This window comes from Gordionus sp. m RMFG-2023, chromosome 1, assembly GCF_954871325.1.
Source record: "Gordionus sp. m RMFG-2023 chromosome 1, tfGorSpeb1-WG-v2, whole genome shotgun sequence".
NCBI lineage: Eukaryota > Metazoa > Nematomorpha > Gordioida > Chordodea > Parachordodidae > Gordionus > Gordionus sp. m RMFG-2023.
The window spans coordinates 19498395-19518497 of NC_088775.1; the positions used below are offsets into that span (position 1 = coordinate 19498395).

Here is a 20103-nt window from a genome sequence, read left to right on the forward strand (position 1 = left end):
TGTAAATTATTGACACCAATAAATTCCAAAAATAATTTTTATTGCATCAATATTTATTATAATATAAATATAATGTAAAAAATATATGCATAATATTTATCTTTGACATGATAATTTATAAATTTATTTATTTAAATATTATATTACTTGTTTTTCTTGAACTTTTTCTTTAGCTGAAAAAGAGTGAGTAGACATTGACATTGAAGTATCTTTTAAAATAATATCTTTTGCCTATTAATTTTAAAACAAATATAATCTAATAATAAATATTTTTTTTAAATGTTGTACTTGAAAATAATTCTTTATGGTATTACTTTTGTGTTTTAATAAAAATTTTGGTTGTGGTTCTTCGCCTTGTTCTTGTTCCATAATAGCCATACTCAGATTAATCTTAATGGGTGTAAGTTCTTTTTCTTCCTGTTGTATTCATTAAAATTTAAAGATAAATTAATATTTATTACCAGTAGAGAGATAATAGGTATTACTTGTTCTTCATCATTGTCAAATCTCTGCTCTATGTCTGCCTATAAAAAATATTAGAGTAGATAAAAAATAAGAATAATAAAATAACTTCTGGTCACCAATTTTATGATCATTATCAGAGTCAGATATAATATTTTCTTCTAACATATTTTCATTATTAGTACACTTTTAAAAAAATAATCATATTAATAAAAATATTTATTATACCAACAGCATTGATTTGCCAATTTTTACTTCTTTTTCCTGTGTTTTAATACCCTTTACAAATAAGTATAAACAATTAAATATTTAATAAAAAAAATTACTTTGCTATTTGTCCAATTTTGAGAAATATTCTTAAAAGCCACTATTTCAAAGTTTTCTTTATATCGTGAAAATTAAGCCTACCATGTCTTTTTCTAATATGATCTGTCCATTTATCATCTCTTATTTTATGATATGTACAATTTTTAATCAAGCATTTATATTTTTTTTGGTTAATATTTTGACAATGATCTAAAAATTATAAATGATTATATATAAGATTTAAATTTTTACTATTCCCTTTGATAAAATTTTAATTTTGAGCCAAATCTTGAAAGTGGAAAAATAATTTTATGATAAGAAATATCGGATAACAAACTAATTTGCTAAACATCGACCATAAAAATTTTTAAAAAAATAAATAAAAAATTTTTTAAAAAAAAATAAAAAATTTTAAAATAAAAAATTTAAAAAAAAGAAAAAAAAAGTACCCCCATAGAAATTTATAGAAACAGTTGCTTCGGACCCCCCCCCCCCCCCTCGTTGTAGGGGTCACTGGCTTCATGTAATTCTTTATTGCAATCAAATAAACCATTCAAATTATATTAATCATAATTAATCCGATAATAACATCATAATAATACAATCATAATTAATCCGATAACAACATCATAATAAATGAATCATAACATTCAATATAAACTCATCCTCTCTTGCAACCATTTTCGAATTTTCCTCCATCTCCAAATCGTTGATGTGGATTCATTAATCTTGTCTGTCTATTCCCGTGTTTGGTATCTAATCATTACTATATCTATAATGTTTTTGAGCTATATGAGTTTATGTGAAAGTTGATTTTCTGCCCAGTTCAGACATGTTATGTTTTAACTGGCCATAAGATACTATTTAAGAATTATATTATAAATTAATAATTGCAAAATGAAACAAAGTGACAAATAAAAATTCAGGTTTAATGATAGTAAGTCATTTATTAAGTAAGAGCGATGTCAATATTTTGGAATAAAAAGGTATAAATTCCTCATTTTATGGTTTAGCAGCGTTAGCATAATTATTTTAGTATGAAACCTATTTTTTTCTAATTTCCATATTCTTCTTCGTTTATTGGCCCTTTTTCAGGTTTAACCGGGTAAATAATTTTCCCTTCTACCTTTCTCGATTTAAGTGGGTCCTGGGTATCACCCCCTGTCAAACCTAACATTTTCATCTCTTTATCAAGCACTTTCAACCAGCATGTCTTTAGTCGTCCTCTAGGTCTTGTTCCCTTCACTTCCAACTAACGATATTTATTTACCAATTCCAACTAACGGTATATTCAACCTATCACCTTTTACATTCAATTTAATATGTCCAAACCATCTCGGCTTATTTATTCTCAAAACATCACCTATTGCTTCTATCCTAATCTTTTCTCGCAATTCTTGGCTCATTTTTCTTTCTCGTCTCTGCATATCTATCTAATCATTCTCATCTATCTTTCTAACTTGGTTTCTGAGTCGCTCTATTGACCATGTGTCGCTGCCGTAAATCATTCAACTTCTCACATAACTTTTCTCTTCAAAGCTAGACATTTTTATAGATTAAATTTTAAGACATCTCTCTAAATTAAGCACATTCTATCCTCCCCACAACTATCAGAACACCTCCATCTATATAAGAATAACGCTTAGATTATAGAACTTTTCCAGACTTCCTTTACAATATGAAAAACCAGTTATATTACAATGATCTTTTACACCTTTCACACACTCTCTACCATCGCGCTCTACTTATGCAGACTTCCCCTTACACCTATTGTGAATCTACGACAGCAGGTACAATTGGAGTTTCTAGCAACACCTTCCCCACATATACCACATGCCGGTCTACTCGATTTTTTAAACCTTCACCTCCAAAAATCATCTTCGTCTTTTCTATGTTCATTTGAATCCCTTCTCCATCTATTTTATCCTTCAATTCTTTCTTACTCTTTGCTATCACTACTAAATCGTCTATATACATAATTTCCTATGGTAGTCCTTTACGAGTCCCTCTAGCCACTACATCTATTATTATAATAAAAAATAATTGACTCAATACGAAACTCTGATGTAAATTTATATTAAACTATATAATTCTAAAATTAAAATATAATTTGCCTATTTAATATTATTTTTAAAATTGGGTAAGACAGATTTGTGTCGGAACATGCTTTGACGACTTTCCCAATTCTCTATCTTATACAGAGGGTAATGTACCGAGGTGTAGCCACTTCAGTTTCAGCACAAGCTTGGGGAAAAAAATAAAGTTCTTTATTTACTAAAAAGAATTTGATAGTAGATGTAGATCCCCTAGGTTAAATGAGATTAAACTAAGAACTATGTTTTCGCGATCTGAAAAAGGGTTATTTATAATGTATCCTTAATAAAATTCTTGCAATTAGATTTTTATACAAAAATTATGATTTCATGATTTATTGAGACATTAATAAATAAAGCGTAGTTTACAATGTAAATAATTTAAAATGTGATAATAAATTTTTAAAATATATATTGAATTAATAAGTAAGCTAAGTGTTTCTAAATTACAGGGTATAAAAATGATCTTTTCTTTAAACAGGCATAGAGTTTAGTTAAATAAAAATGCTATTTATAAAATCAAATAAAAAGCTATAAATAATTGGCAAACATAATCTATTAAAATTATAAAATAAATTAGATTTTTATATTTCTGAATCTTAAGGCTTAATATCTTTGATTTCTTCTATAACCAAATCTTGATTAATCATCCGATCTTTGAAATTGGTTTCTTCCATAAGCCCAGAAAATTGTTCCTTTGACAAATTAAAAAATATTTTAAGATTATATAAATAAAATACTTGATAAATTATTTTAAAAATAAAACGGAAATAGGGAAACCAAACGAAAACCGTTAATTAACTTGAAGATTTTGAAACTATATAATACTTTTTGGGCATATTTTACATTTGGTTAGTATTGAATTAGTTCCTTCAATATAGGAATTTTACTGTAAAATATTTATCATGTATTTTTTTGAAAAGATTCTTAGTTCGGGCCTGTCTAATAATTTTGTATAATTTGTCCCCGCTTTGAACATATTATATTAAAATTATTTTCCTTCTCTCTACTCCGTAAATTTTTCTATAGATTTTAAATATGTGCCCTGATAGCTACCCACAAAAGTTTGGAACAAAAATTTTGGGGATATTTAAACCATAATAAAAATTACCTTAAGTTCTGGATCAAGTTCTTCAAATGTCTTGGGGTTTCCCCTACCATCATCATACAAAACCTCATCAATGGTTTGAGTCTCCTCTTGTCCATCCCTAACTACGGTATGTGTCTTTGATCTTTTGATTATTTTAAGACTGCGAAAATAATCATATGAATATTATTTATAATAGGATAAAATAAATTAAAGTCATTACTTCTTTGAAATTGATTCCCCCTCACGCTCATGGAGTGATGTTGGTGATTGATCATTCGATTCTAAAAATAATAATTTAATACATGGTTAAAAAAAATACTTTTATTATAAAAAAAGATTAATAGTGAATATAGGTAGGAAAAAAGAAAATAGTCTAATAGATTAAAAAAGTCATGGGATGGATTTCTTTAATAATTTTACTAATAGCTTTTTCTGGGGTAGGCGAATGATCAATTATATCAAGCGAAACATCTATTTCTTGAGGACATTTAAAGACACAATTATTATAACTTTTATCGGGATTAAAAATTTCGGTGAGCGGAGGGGAAACGGATAAAAAATGTTGATCAGATAGAAGAAGCGGTGAAGCAGAGATATCTCCGTTATCAAAAACGATGTCACTTTCCAAGATTGTTTGAGATTTGGTACTAGTGACGTTGTTAGAGTGACCCGAGAAGCGACGAACTTGGCCAGTTATGATATCGATATCATTAACATTGTTATTACCGGGTAAGTGTTTATCGCGATCGGGTAAATCGTGGCCTGTGTATATACGGTTGATTTGTTTATAAGGTTCGTTTGCAAATATACTAAGATAAGGTGATTCAAAGGCATTACCCATCGTGGTGTGAAAAGAGGATTGAGAAGAAATGGTGGTTGTGGATGCCGTAGAAGATCTGTAATAAGGAGTTGAACTCGATACATCTACGGTCGAAAGAGGTAAAGCTTTGTAAGGTTTCTTATTTACCGGATGGATTTGGCGCGAAGAGGCAGATGTCTTAGAAATTGCATTGGGGTATGAAACCGAGTTTACACATTCTTCAATGGACAATTTAGCAGTTTTTAATTTATGTTTTGCCTCGATATTTGAGTTATAAAGCTTTCTTTTAGGAGATAAATTTTTGGTTTTGGGTTTTTTAAATCTCAAAGTTTCGGTCAGTATAGCATTATATTGACAATTTTCAGAAGATGTGGAAGTAACATTCGACTTTGATTTATCATTTTCCAGACCCTTAGGATTTTTTGCCAGATTCTTTTTTGAGGGAATATAAGATGTGGGTAAAATATTTTTTGGTGCTGCTTTAATGACATTATTAGGGACAGGAAGCGTCCTCTTTGATTGATAGATTTTACTTCGAGATTTTACTTTGTTTGCTTTGGGTGAAGAAACATTTATAAGGCATCTTTTCAATGCATCCGCAGATATATCAATTTCGGTTTTATTATTTTCATTTAAACGCAGTGTTGAATCATTTATGGGAGTATCAATATCACTAGCAAAACTTTCAACGTTTTTAGAAACTATTTTAATTATATCATCTAGTGACATATCAGTTGGTATCGAGCTATCAACATAATGTTCACCATGAATTGATTGTTCATTTTGTATATCTGTGGTGGTATAATCGACGCCTGTGCGATTAGCACGGTTATCTTTTCCCGAAATATTGGTCAACAATTTCAAATCACGTCCTAAAGATTTATCATTATTTTCAGTTTCAAATTTTCCCTGAGATAAAAAGTAATTTTCTAATGCTTCAAAAGTTCTTAAAGATTGATACTCGTCAAAAGCATATACAGTTATATCTCTGTGTTCATTAAATTTATTTTCATAATAATTTTTTTTAAATCTATGACATTCTTGATTTGACAGAGAATGGTGTATATGCGACGAATTTGTTGGAGTTAACAAATTGCGTATAACAGTTTCAATATTATTCGAGCTAAAATCAGGTGAGAGCCCAGACAGACATGTAATTAAGTTTCTTTCTGATTGTGATGAAGGTAGTGGAGACCGTGGTCTTCTTACATATTCATCATCGGAGGACATGGTTAAACTAATATTTTGATTATTGTCACTAATATCCTCATCCCAAGAAGACATTATATCCAGTGAGGATACTTCAGCTATATCATGATAGGAACTGGCAGATGATGGTTCTTGATCAACTACAATATATTTGGATTTTAAATCTTTATCATCGCTGCTTAGAGTCATGCTATCTACTATATTTAATTTGTCATTCTGTGGCAAAAATTTTGGCCATTTTGAGCCAATATATTTGTCGGAGACTTTATTAACACTAGCATAAATGTGTTTAATGTTATCATCATCTTTAATGGAAGGTATGGAATAAAGGCTTGTACTTTTATCGCTTTCAACTAATTTTAATTTATTTGATGTTGTTGAAAAAACACAATTTTCAGAATTAGTAAGGCATGTAAAATAAGATGAAGATTCTTTTAGCGGGTGAGACATTATAGTTCCTTCAGAGTCTTCTTTAGCCGTCAAAAAATTATTGGTCATATAAGATTCAGCACTTTCAAAATCAGGGGAAGAGGTGCACATGGTATTGATGTCAAAAGTCTTACATTTATCTTTTCCCACCGGCTTCGATCCTTCATCAGTTATTTCTTTGAAGTTAATTAAAATCATTAAGTGCATCAAGACGAGAGATTAATACTTTTCATGACAATTTTTCCATTTTGAAACACGAACAAAATTTATAAAACAAACTTCCGACCATCAAAATATCTAAGCAGGCGCAGGCTGAAGTATGATTGATCTTTTTCGCAAGCATTTTATTAGCATGAATTACATTACACACTTGTTTTATGAATTTCAAAGATATTTCCTTTTATTGTAATATATTCTTAAAGTTAATGGATGGAAAAAAGAAAGCCAAGTATTGATTTAAAATAAAGGGATCAAAAAAATAGGTTAAAATAGAAATAAATAATATAAAGGGAAGGAATCATGTAAAAACATGATAAATATTAAATCGATCTAAAAAAAATTTAAAAAAAAAGATAAAAACTTAAGCATAGTGCCCACAATTTAAATGACATAACATACATGCTAAAACATCTATATATATACCATAAAAACTGTAATTTATTTACTTATAAAACTAAAATTATCTATGGAAAGCTAATGATCAAAAAAAATATACATTAAACAAAACATCAACTTCTACCAAATTTTATTATATGCTAAGCATCTAGCATATAAAATCATGCGTAGAGTTAACGAAGCGATATTTATGATAAACATAAATCAGGGTACTAATTTAGAATTTTTATTTATAATAACGAATACGACTTTGGTAATGCTTGCCGACGACATAAATAGCTAATTAATGATAAATGGTATGAAGTTTTAGAAAAAGACACCTTGATGTGTTTTTTGCGTTTGTTGGCGAACATTGATGGCTTCAGGTTCCGTTTCCAAATTCAAGGAATAATGACTCAAAGATGTATCCAAAGGAGATAATTCTAGCATGTTTAAAGCTTTCCTCATAGCGACTGAACTGATTGAACGCGAAAAAGTATCAATTTCACCAGAGGATGTCGATTGTAACGATTCTTGACGTTCTGCAGCTCTGAGGCGCATAGGTGGTATCATTTCGAGGTTAGGTAGCGATAACTCTAACGGTTTCATAATTTCTTTGCGAATTTCCGACATTTTACCAAAAATGAATTTCTCAATTGGTGGTTTTTCGGTATAAAAATTACCCTTTAATGTTGTCAAGGAACAAGTTTCACTGGTAATCAACTTAACATCGTTTAAAGAACTTACAAAAGAGGAATTTACCCGATCGTCACAGGCTAGAGGATCATGATCAATCTTGGATAATGTCTTATCAGTTGAAATGGTATATTGAGAATTTATAGATACTTTTTCCCAGTCATCCTCATCATCTTTTTCGGATAAGTTGCTTATTTTATTAAAACTTTGGTCAGCGAATGAACCAGGGGTTATAAAAGAATTATCAACAAATGACTTAGCCATTGTTACAATTAATATTTTCGATCGTTCATTTATATGGCTAAGCTTTGTTCCAGCATCAAAAGTATTCTCATTATGAATATTAATAATAGCATTATTTAGAGCATTTTGAGTGAGATTACTAGACGTTTCATATAACATCAAATTAGAATCCGGTGATCGCATTAGCAAGGGATCTTCAGAAGGATGCTTGAAGAATTCAGAACCAAAAATAAGGGTTTGAGGTGGAAGAGCATTTAAAGGTGATGATGGCAAATTTGAATATAATAATACTGTATCATCATTATCACCAGGTTCAGTATTTGATATTAATTGTACATTTCCAATTACACTAGGAGTGATTATATTTTTCCTGAACTCGAAATCATCATTTTTAAGAGGCAAGGTATTCCTAGGGCTTTCATCGATTATACTGGAAGCGTGAATTCCCATATATTCATTCAATCCATCGTTGATTGAAGATTCAATCATCGTATAGATCGTTCTGTAGTTAATTTTATGGGAGGATGCGGGAGATGCAATGTCCGAATCTCCTTGTCGACCAACCAATCCTACCAAATCCGATATATTTTTTAAATTATTACCTATGGACTCCCGAAACTTAATTTGATAGTTCCCAATAATGTAAAACTTAATCTCTTCCGCTAGTTCTTCGATCATCAATCCCAATCCTCGATCATTGATAATATTCGAGACATTAATTCCTCTATCGAAAACCTGTTTTTCTACCACATCCAAAAAATACGTCTTAAAATCCCGAGATGTCAATCGTTTCAATATGCGTTCTAAACTCCAGTATATTTGACCTTCTAGACGATCTAGCAAATTTTGTCTTTCCTCATTATTCAATGTTTTAGCGTAGTCGGGTATATCGTAGTCCAAAATATCACATGTTTCATTGCTCAATTGATAAGCTAACTCCCGGGTAAAAGGATCGTTTAAGAGAGTGCGTAAACCTTCGCAAAAACGGAATAAGGGAGAATTCTGACTATATTCCAAATTTTCGTCGTTACCAATATTGTTCAATTTTACGAGATGAAGCGGTACGTTATAATCGTTTATTAAGGGATCGGGAAACTCGGTGTGTTCAGGCGGCATAGAATCGTCTTCTTTAAAAAAAGCGATGCCAGTAGAAGGGCGGGAAGAAGGTGGCGATATCAGGGTAACGTTGTAATGATCCGCAACTGCCTCTAGAATGGCCTCTGTGGGAGTAACGGTTTCTAGAAACACTGATAAAATGTTTCCCAAAGGGGAGCGTCGGGTCACAATTACTTCTTCATCGTAACGGATAAAACTTTGCTGTTTTTTCTTTTCCACCTCGTTATTCAAACAAAGATATCCGTCTTGATCGTCACTCTCACTATCTACTTCGATATCAACAATTTGGTTATAAAGGTCGGGTGAAGAATTTTGAAATTCTTTAATACGATCTTTGGAGGTGGGATCATTGATATTTCCAATTTTTTCAAGTTGTAGGTTTTGATCGCTGCACATAAATCTTGAAGATATTATTTCTCGAGGGTAATTATCGTGTTTTTCGATCATTAATCGTTTTTCGTAAATATTTACAGTTTCCTTCTGCTCGCTTTCGTACTTTCCATCGTAATCTGGAGTAAACTCGCGGATATTTGATGCATATTTATCAACATCGATTGATTGCTCGTTTTTTTCAAAGCCTTTATAACTATGGATATTTTGGGTTCTTGATATTGGAGTGGATTGCAAGATTAGTCGAATGTCTGAATCTTTAGATTTTTTCGGTGAATCGAAAAATTTGGTATTTATCTGATCTATTCTTTTACTAGTCCCTATATCGTTTAAATCTTTGTCCTGAGCTTTCCCGCTGGCTTCCGTGTATGCTTGAGAATTGCTTAAATGCGTTGACCTTTCGGGGCTAAGTATTTTATCGCTAATTTTTTTATGTTTAGGCGTTTCGTATCCAGGCGGAAATTGCATAATTAAAATTTGATCTTCAAATCTAACTATTGGCTTATCCTTACTTTTCGTAAAAATATCCTCTTTAATTAATTGCGCCTCTTTTGGGTGCATCTCATTACTCGAAGTTTGCTCAGATAGTAAAACTTTGGATTGAGGTAATGGAGAAAAGAACAAAAGATTCCTCTCTAACTGCTGTAAAAAATCTACGGTCTTGTCATCTATTTCAACATTTTTAATTATTTTCGATTTCTGTCTATTAATTCCTACGCTTTCATTTTTTTCTCGTTCTACGATCTGCCAGGTTTCCTCGTCAGTGATTCCTGTTTCCAAGTTATCTATACTTTCTCGTTCGTCGCCTAAACTACCGAAAGAAGAAAAGGAGCTGATCAAAGTATTGCTTTCTCTATCGAAACCAGGCAATAGTTTGATATCCTTGAATGGCTGTGGAGATGCATATTCGGATTTGCATCCATGTGCGATGTTCATCAAATGAGTGAATCTCGTGTCATCGTCGATGGTGCTTTCGAATTTAACTTTCTCATCGTCACGTTGTTTATCAAAAGGTATTATTGGTTTTAAAGTTTCATCCAGTTGATAACTACTGTGCCTATGAGATTCCAGTTTAGGAATGATGTTTGTCGGATAAACGAGCACAGAGGAACTCATCCTTGATTCGATTTCCAAGATTTTGTCCTTGACCGACTTCTTGAGTTTTTGATCATCCTTGTGCTTAAATTCTTGTCCTGAAATAATGATGGGTGATGTAATTTCTATCGATTGTTTCTCTTTGTTTTCAAAGAAACTTTTGAATTTGTATTTGAGTCTTTGAGTCACCGTCGCAGGCTTATATATGTCATCGTGGTTATCGTCTCCTTCATTTTCTCCATCAACGTCTGATTTTATAAGGACTGATTCATCTTGTTCGGAAAGAGGAACAGAAATATTTGTCATGTTCTCATTAATATTTATCAATAATTTTATATCTTTTTTATCAATTATTTATCGTGAATTTAGGTTTAGGTACCGAATGTTTATCGTAAATATATCCCGCGATAAAGATTAAAATGCAATCATCAATATCACATCATCGTGTGGGCATAAATTATAAAAAAAATAGGTTAAATCATGTTTTATTATATATCTAATTAATGTTAAAGTTTAAGCAAATTATTATAACCTGAGGCAGCAGATGTAAAATGAGATGATCTGGGAGATGATAATTTTCGCCTACCCTCTAATAAACTATCAGATAGTGGACTTTCAGAATCTTCCTTCGGATGAGATGAGTGTAATAAGAATTTAGTTTGAATCTCATTCTCCAATTCCTTCACATCTTTGATATATTAAATATAACAATATAATTGTGTCTAAAGCTTGAGATTAACCAAACAGAATCAGGAGGGAGGAATAATGGGTGCCAATGCTTATTTCCCCCCCCCCTATTTTTTAAAAAAATTATTTGAATACCATAATATTTATGAATATACGGTTAAGGTATTTATTTATTAATAAACAAAAGAAAAAAGTAGGCTATGGGTGCATTCACAGTAGAGCGCAACAGCGACACGACAAAATACAAATATGTGTAAATACCAATGACTATTTATAGTGAGATTTTGCGACGCGACACGATATTCCCACCAAATTTGTCGCATTAAATATAGAAATCAAAATTACAAAACCTTTTGTTATTTTAAAAGCGACGCTACAATATGGCCGAAATAGAAAAATTTGGAAGTGAATTTTTGAAATGTTATTAAAATAATATTATATATATTTTAGAATATAAATAAATATTATATTATATATTTTAAATGATTTGTTATAGAATAAAGAAGCTTTAATTAATTCAATAAGGTACCATCCTTGCTTTTATGACAAAAAATGAATAGGATATAAAAATGCACAGAAAATTATTCAATATTGAAATCCATTACTGCGGAAAATAATAATGAAACAGGTAATTAAAGAGTATTTTGAAGTATTTTTCTTTTGCAGTAGAGATGACCAAATTAACATGGAAACTAAGAGAAAGAGATTGCTTTATGAAGGAGCATAAAAAATTAAAATTTAAAGAGTTGGTCAGGAGCTAATAACACTCCCATTTGACAATTGTACTATAACTTGGCTTTTCTAATTCCAACCATAGAGCTAGACAAACTTGAAAAAAAATAAATCCTGTTATATCTAATATTGATGAAGCAAATATTGTTAGAGTAATGTTTGGGCAAATGAGTGGAGATGGAAATTATCAATATAAAGATGGTAAATATACTAATTTTTGTTAAGATTTTATTATTACATAGCTGTTGAAATCCCATGCATAGAGACTAGTCAAAGTGAATCCACAATTTTAAGAAATGATTGTAATTATATTTTATATATATAATATTATATATATTTAACATCATCATCACCTAGTATAAGATCATATTTATCTTGCAAAAAATTAATTAAAAAGAGGGATATTGATCAAGGTAATTTGCATTTGTAAATATTTATAATTTTAAACTAGATTTATTTGAGCAAGTTCTTGAAATAGAAAAATAAAAGAAACAAGACATTTGCAAAAAGATCATAGAGGTGAAAGGAAAAATTAATTAAAATCATTTTTGATATATTATTCGATTATGAAACTGATGAAGATTAATAAAAAATATTATATTGCATTGTTATTATTTTATGGGAGGGCTTTTATATTATTTTAATCAAAATTTTATCTTAGATTGTTTTTATTTAAGACACATAAAATAAATAACACAACAATTATACTTTATTTTTATAATATAATTACAAATCAATTATATAACTTGATTTTATTAGATTATAAAGTTATAATTGCCATGATAATTTATTTCAATAAAAATATTCAAAAAAGTAACTCTAATAAAAACCTTTGAGGGGTTTTTTATAGATTGAGGATTCCATAAATAATCTCTATTTTGTTTAGGATCTTGAGTATCCTTGGGATGGAGATCTATGTTTTTTCTATCAATCACCAAGTTGTGTAACAGTGCACAAGTTAAGTAACGATATAATAGAATTAATTTTAAAGTTGTAATTGATACCATTTTTTAAAAAAAATCAAAATATGTTTGTCGCAACTACTATGAATGCTATGTCGCTTAGGACACATACGCGGCTCTGTCGATTATTGTCGTGTCGCTCTCTACTATGAATTTTTTTATTTACAATTATGATTAATTATTAAAAAGATTTATAATATTATCAAATTTGATTTTAAAAAATCTATATTAATTTTTTAGGCCCAATATCGAACTGCAAAAATAGATTTCGGCCATAGGTTCGATCAGAACAAAATAAATAAAGATATTGTGAAGAATTTTAGTATATTAATTTGGTTATATCCCAAGATACATACTCTATATAAATGTTTAGCATCAAGTATATATTTATTTTGGTCATATTTTTTCTTATTTCACCAAAATATAAAATATATTTTTTTTCTTGTTTGGCCAAAATGTATACTGTGAAAAAAAATTATTTTAGATAAAACTACTAGTAATTGAGCAAAAATTATAAATTATCATGTTTAACTAATATATATATTTGGAATCATCATTAAATTTACAAATATAGTATATATTTGCTAAATAAGAAAAAAAAAATATTTTTTTTGGCCAAATAAGAAAGTACAGTATATATTTTGGTGCAAGATTAATTTTTCATTGAAAACTAAAAAAATATGAAATTTTATTTTTTTAAAAAAAGATTTGTGATTATGAAAACAAAATAATTTAAATTTCCAGTCGAAATTAGATTTCTAAAATAACCTTTATCCGAGTCCTGCCTGAATGAAAATTTTAAATCAATTTCCGGCCTAATTGAATTAGGTCAGATGGACCCTTATAGGGCTCAAATTTATTTTTATCTTACCATGAGGAGAAGTTATTGTATGAAGATCATTATGTTCTGTCTTTGGACTAGATTGCGGAGTTTTGGGATCTACTAATTAGGTAAAATAATATATTTAATATCGTGATAGCTAAATAAATGGTATTTAATATATTTTTTTAAAAAGATAGCTAAATAAATGGTATTTAATATATTTTTTTAAAAAGATAGCTAAATAAATGGTATTTAATATATTTTTTTAAAAAGAGACCTGCCTATTTATAGGCCTGGTTTGTAAGAAAACATTTTCCAGTCAGACCAGGGTTTCAAAAAAAATTAAAAAGGTTAAGATTCGACCCGTCCTGCAAGTCTCTATAAAAAACATCTGGTATAAATATTTACCATTCGATTCAATAGTAACTTCATTTGTAGATACTTGTGGTACGACATTTCTATTTTGACTTTTAATAAGAGATTCCGTTTGAGCAGTTTTGCCTGAACAGGTAAAAAAAAATATGTCGGAATTTAAATAATTCGTCAGCTATATACAAGGAATAAGTAATATGCAATGCAACGATAATAAAGGTTAAAATATGTAATCAGGTAAACTATTAAAAAATCAATAGAATGGTGTTCAATAAATGAGGATAAAAAAAATGGAATATAGTAAGGAAAGATAACAATATATAAGAAATAATAAATTGGACTTCTAGAGGGTATAAAATTTGGAAACAATTGAGTAAAATTAAACCTTCATTATAAGGCATATCAGTAGACCGATTAATTAATCCGTTGAAAGACGATAAAGGAGAATCAGTGTCAATCAAAACCTGGCCTAACATTTTAATTTTTTCATCTTCCGATAAACGGATTAAGCCGGGAGGTTTAGGTATTTTAGACGGAAGCCTAACTGAATGAATGGCATAGCTTTCGTTATCAGGAGGTGGGGCTTGAGACGTAACCTGCCCGAATTGATGAGACGCTGAATAGTCTTTTGGTATTTCGGCCGACAGCAGTGTGATTTTATTGGCAGCTATTTTATCATCTCGATTCATCACATCTTCGTTGGCAGAAGTTACTGGTTTGTTTTTATTTACATGTTGATTTTTGTCCGCGAATTTATTTGCCTCCTTAATTGAAGTGATGACTGGGTTTGAGGATCTTTTTAGACTCGTTTTATGTGCATTATTATACTCGGATTTATCTCTAGAAGAAGGTAAAAATTTTAAATCATCTTTTAATGAATACTTCAATGGATTAAGTTTAGGTTCCTGATCCGTTACATCGTAATCAGTATTATTTTCGCTGAACAAAGTTTTTTTGGGTTGGTTCAATTTAGCGAATCCATGCAGGGTATTGTGGATGGAATTTCTTGCTAGGGAAATTATATCACTATGAGATTCTTTATATGTACTCAGACCTGGTAAAGGTGTGGTATCCAATAATTTGCTACCCTGCATCGTTGCGACGTTTTGAGGGGATTGAGGTTGTTTTGGAGATAGTTTAAATTTATCTTCTAGTTCATCAAAAGATGATGCCAGAGTGTGAATTGTTTTGTCGAACGTCGATGAAACTTTGCCTAAAAGTCCTGATTTGCTATTAGAATTTAAATGATTATTTACATCGACGGTTGGATTTTTTATTTCACTTCCCATTTCCTCAACTGAATGTTTGATGGATTCAGCTGCTTTATCTAATGATGTTGATGTTTTTTCGATTAAAGCGCTAACATTTCCTGGAACATTTTGCTTAAGATTGGGATCTAAAGACACATTATTCTTCAAATTTTCAAAGGATGATTTAAGTGAATCAACATCTTTATTTAATAAATGATTATCGTTGATTGGTGTAGGTAAATGTTTGGACAAATTCTCATTTTCAGGTAGATTATGATCATCGATTTTATATCTAATGTCATCAAATAAAGATTTATTATTGTGAGAAATTTTATCAGATGTATTAGGTGTATTTAAATGGAGATCAATATCGGAGGATATTCCATTAGGCTTGCTTTTTCCCTCAACCGGACTTTTCAAATTATCCTCTATATTTTCAAATGATTTAATTGAGTGGGAAGTATTATTCAATGTTGCTGATACTTTATCAACAATATAGGGTGAATCAAAATGACCTGAAAATATTTCATTGTCACGTTGCTTCACATCTTCAAATTGACTTTTTAACTTGTCCTTTATATTGTCAATAGGAGATGTAATAACATGGGCAGCTTTATTTATAGTTGCGGACGCTTTATCAATTATACCTCCTTTTCCCTCAAAAGGATTTTTTAATTTATCTTCTGTATTGTCAATAGATTTAATTGCATGGACATCTTTATCTATAGTTGCGGACGCCTTATCAATTATATCACCTCTTCCCTCAAAAGGACATTTTAATTTATCTACTGTATTGTCAATAGGTGATTTAATTGAATGAAGAGCTTTATCTATAGTTACAGATGTTTTATCAATTACATCTGGCTTATGCGATGCAAGGTTAACATCAGGAGTTAAATTAGGATCAGTGCCATGCTCTCTATTTAAAGTTGGCTCAACGTGAGATTTCAACTTGTTTTCAAGTTCACCGATGGACGCTTCAATAGAATTGGTGGTTTTATTGATAGCAAGAGATGTCTTATCAATGATATCATTGCCATCGTGACCAATACTATCGGTTTCAGGAAAAGGCTTGTAATATTGCCCTTTTAATTTATCGCCTAAACCTTCAAATTGTGATTTCAAGTCATGAGCCGATTTTTCCAAAGCATTAGAAGCTTTACCAGCTAACCCCAAATGTTCTTCTCTTTGATGAATTTTAATCTTAAGCGCATCGCCTATTTTGTCACCGGTATCTTTTAAAGTTTCTCTTTCAGCTTTATGAGCGGCAGTGTGCAATAGAGCCCCAACACCGGCAGCCGTTCCTACGTTAGGTTTAACAGTTAATTTGTCCCCGATATCAGTTATGGACGTACGAATCGAGTGTCCAACTTTTTCGAAAGAATTTTCGACTTTGTCTAAAAGGTTGGCACCCTTATTTTTGGTGTGGTGGGAGGCGTGATGATCACCTTCTTTGTTTCCGTGATCGCCAATGGAAGTTATAAACTTGGTTATAGATTTTCGAGCATTCTTAATGATACCCGATGATAAGGAATGTTTTCTTTCCCCTAGGCTTAGATACCCAATTTCCCTAGCTGCTTTCATCTCTGCATCTTTTATAATGTCCGAGCTAATAAATTTGCCGGCGGCCAGAGCTGCTATAGCTTCATCATCAAATTTGATGCGTTCCTGGGTGCCTAGGGAAGCTAGATATTCTTCGCTCAACTCTTCCTTCTTATGATCGCTGGTTAAGATATCATCCTCTTCTTTCTTGTGTCTATGACCGATTAAGATACCCTGCAAAGATTTACGGGTGGATTTTAAAAAACCAGAAGATTTTTTGTCGTTTTTAATCGTCGGGGAAATAAGTTTGTTGCTGGTGGATCTAACATGACTGTTTTCATCTATATCGTCAGCACTTTCTAAAGATGAATCGCCGTGTAGAGAAACGTTCGAGTCTGGTGACATTATCGTAAACAAATTGCGATTGGAAATATAATATAAAAAAGATTAAAGAATTCTAATTTTTTTTTTGTAATGGGCACGAATAATAATGTAAAACTAAGTATAAAGCAAAATCAGGCAAAAGGATAGATTTTAATAAAGTAAAATATAGGAAGTCAAAATATAAAATGAAAATATTGCAGCGTAGTCATGTTTAAAAGTAGATAAGCAATATGTTACTTGTTTTTTAGTATGGCACTTCATGAAAATTAAACGAGGAGAAATATTTTAAAATTGTAATAAAAAATAGGATGGCTAAAAAAAATATACCCATCATGAATTAAAAATGATAACTCCGCGTTTTAGGAAAGTTTAAATATACAATAAGGCATGACATTATAGAATTCATGATAACTCAAATTCAAATAATTAGTAATAAGAGGCGTAACAGAAGCTGCCGATCGAGCAAGATTGATGAAGGGGAGTGAAGCGTAAATAGGCCCTCTAGTGAGTAAGGGGGCCCCAAATTTTTCCGCGGAGGCTCCCCGAGTTTAGTGTTACGCCTTTTGATAACTTTGTTAATTTGATCAATAATTAATTAAGATAAAATTGAATGCATTCAAATTTATCACAAAAACAAAACAAAAAGTAATATAGTATTAAAGTGTCCTAACCTGATAAAGGTTTTATAGGTTGAAAATGAGGGCCGGAATCGGCAGTGTCAGATGCAAACTTTTTAAGAGTTTCAATTTTTTGTCCTTCGGATAATTTTTCTTGGTTGTTGATTCTATCAGGCAAATTTCTTGGTGCTTGGGTTGGTATTATTTCAGGACTACTAATATTATCTTATTATAATTTAACATTATAAATAACTATTCATGTACATAAAACTAAAATTTAAATACATTTCATATCAACAGAAGAAATAGATAGGCACGTGTAAATGTAGATAATCTAAATAACCTTCATAACTTATTCAGAATAATTGGAAATTTATATATATATATGTATCATAAAAATAAGGATATTATACCTTGGTTAAGTGATATATCTTCCGATTGATTTTGAGGTGAAATATGTTTATCCTAAAGCAAGATTTTTTTTTTCAAAATATATTAATAATTTCAATAGTTGATAAACTTTTTGGTTATGAATGTCAAGCAAATGTGAATCTTGTTTCGCGTCATATTTCCAATCACCTAAATCTTCGGGATCTAGTTATTTATTTATGTATGTATATATATATAAGAACTAAGAAAAATTCACAATTCATAATATAATTTTTAGGCTTAGTTAACATATGATTTAAAATAATTTAAGCATTATCAAATTTCCTTAATAGCGCAATGATATTAAAATTAAGTATTAGATAAAATATAGAAAACAAAATACATATATAATATATGTTATGATGTACGTTTTTTTGTGTCTACGGATTTGATAGGAGAGGAATGATTCAATTTTATACCATTACCATGTTTTTGAGATTCTAGTTTTGATAGCCAAGGATTATAGGTAAGAATGTCATTCCTATTTATACGTTTCAATGCCAATTCCATTTCCTTGACTAATTTTTTTTTAAATTATCAGACTCAATTAATCATAATCGTAAGAATTAGAGGATGCTTGTCCGGTCGAAGCAAAGGACTTAAAAATATTTTCCGAAACCCGGGTTGGTCATAAAATGACATAATCTAAGAACCAGAGGTCAGACATGATTAGTAAAAGCTATGTGATTTATTAAATAAAAACCGTTTAATATAAAAAAATACTACTTGGCTTGACATGATCCGAACCTTGGGAATGCATACGTTTCCAAACTAAGAACATAGCTTTAGCCTGATGTCCTACATCATCTGGAAATTCTTTCTTGATTTCCTGAATATCTTCACTTGGAAAATTCAATTCACGAGCTAAGTTTATCCAATCGCCTTGTAACGACTGAGAAACATTATCCGCCATTAAATCGGGGCTAAATACAGTTTCTCGCTCTAGATATTATATATTATTATTTCAGCATCTAATTAGTGGCAATAAATTCATTGTTGATATTGACATTTATAAATATGGTTCGGTCCAGAAGCGAGAATCTTTTGGTGCAACAATTCATAAATTCGATCTTATTAATAAAACCAAAATTTGAAGGAAAAAAAACAACATTTTTAAAACAAGTTATAAAATTTTATTTGCCGAGTTCTCTACCTAATTGTATTTGGATGTAATTGGTAAATCTAAAATTTCCATCATTTATTTTTCGCACTTGAAAAAGAAGATAGATGATATAATAATAAGGGAAATTAACTTTAGAAGTATATTATAAGGAAAGCTTGGATCTAGAATCAAATAAAATATATGTATCTTTTTTTAAATTAAGCAACTCAAGTCTCGGAAGCAGAGTTTGAAAAAAGATATTTTGGGCACAAAATTTTGATTAAAAAATCTTTCATCAAAAAATGAATGTTATTTTTTAAAAAAAATTTGTGATTTCAATCATGAAAATTTTTTTATGTTATAAAAATCACAAAAGATTTACTTATTAAAAATTTTCTTCTTTTATTTTGAAGAGTATACATTTCAAAATCTGATCCGAAATCTTTTTTAATCGGACAGCGTTCGTGTTAAAAAAGAATATAATAAAATTTCGAAAAAAATTATATAAAATTAGGGCAGGACTCGCATTGGACAAAACGAGAATGTTTAATATTTCAGTTGCTTAAAGGACCAAAAAAATTTGAGGAAAATATATTTTTTTCTAAAAAATGACAATTTTTCTTAACCTAAATTATAATATTATCAAAGATTTGATTTTAA

General features: G+C 30.1%; 2 protein-coding genes across 6 annotated transcripts in view; both read right to left on the bottom strand.

Annotated features, from left to right (window-relative positions):
- Positions 1-3262: 3262 nt before the first annotated feature.
- Positions 3263-20103, bottom strand: part of LOC135922067 (ankyrin-3-like) — a 101107-nt gene continuing 84266 nt past the window's right edge. For 3 of the 5 annotated variants that reach the window (XM_065456486.1, XM_065456482.1, XM_065456484.1), the window contains 12 exons: positions 19068-19283; positions 18710-18859; positions 18433-18506; positions 18326-18377; positions 17967-18137; positions 14505-17306; positions 14156-14248; positions 13796-13867; positions 11076-11231; positions 4172-4232; positions 3973-4111; positions 3263-3556 (listed from right to left, as the gene is read on the bottom strand). In XM_065456486.1, coding sequence (XP_065312558.1) covers positions 3461-3556; positions 3973-4111; positions 4172-4232; positions 11076-11231; positions 13796-13867; positions 14156-14248; positions 14505-17306; positions 17967-18137; positions 18326-18377; positions 18433-18506; positions 18710-18859; positions 19068-19283 — 4082 coding nt within the window. In that variant the 3' untranslated portion in view covers positions 3263-3460. The remainder of the gene's footprint in view (positions 3557-3972; positions 4112-4171; positions 4233-11075; positions 11232-13795; positions 13868-14155; positions 14249-14504; positions 17307-17966; positions 18138-18325; positions 18378-18432; positions 18507-18709; positions 18860-19067; positions 19284-20103) is intronic. The other 2 variants (XM_065456483.1, XM_065456487.1) reach the window with 2 other exon arrangements.
- Positions 4325-10877, bottom strand: LOC135922297 (uncharacterized). The gene is made up of 2 exons (XM_065456697.1): positions 7345-10877; positions 4325-6585 (listed from the first exon to the last, which is right to left on the bottom strand). The coding sequence occupies exons 1-2, from the start codon at positions 10847-10849 to the stop codon at positions 4325-4327; spliced, it is 5766 nt and encodes a 1921-aa protein (XP_065312769.1). The 5' UTR covers positions 10850-10877.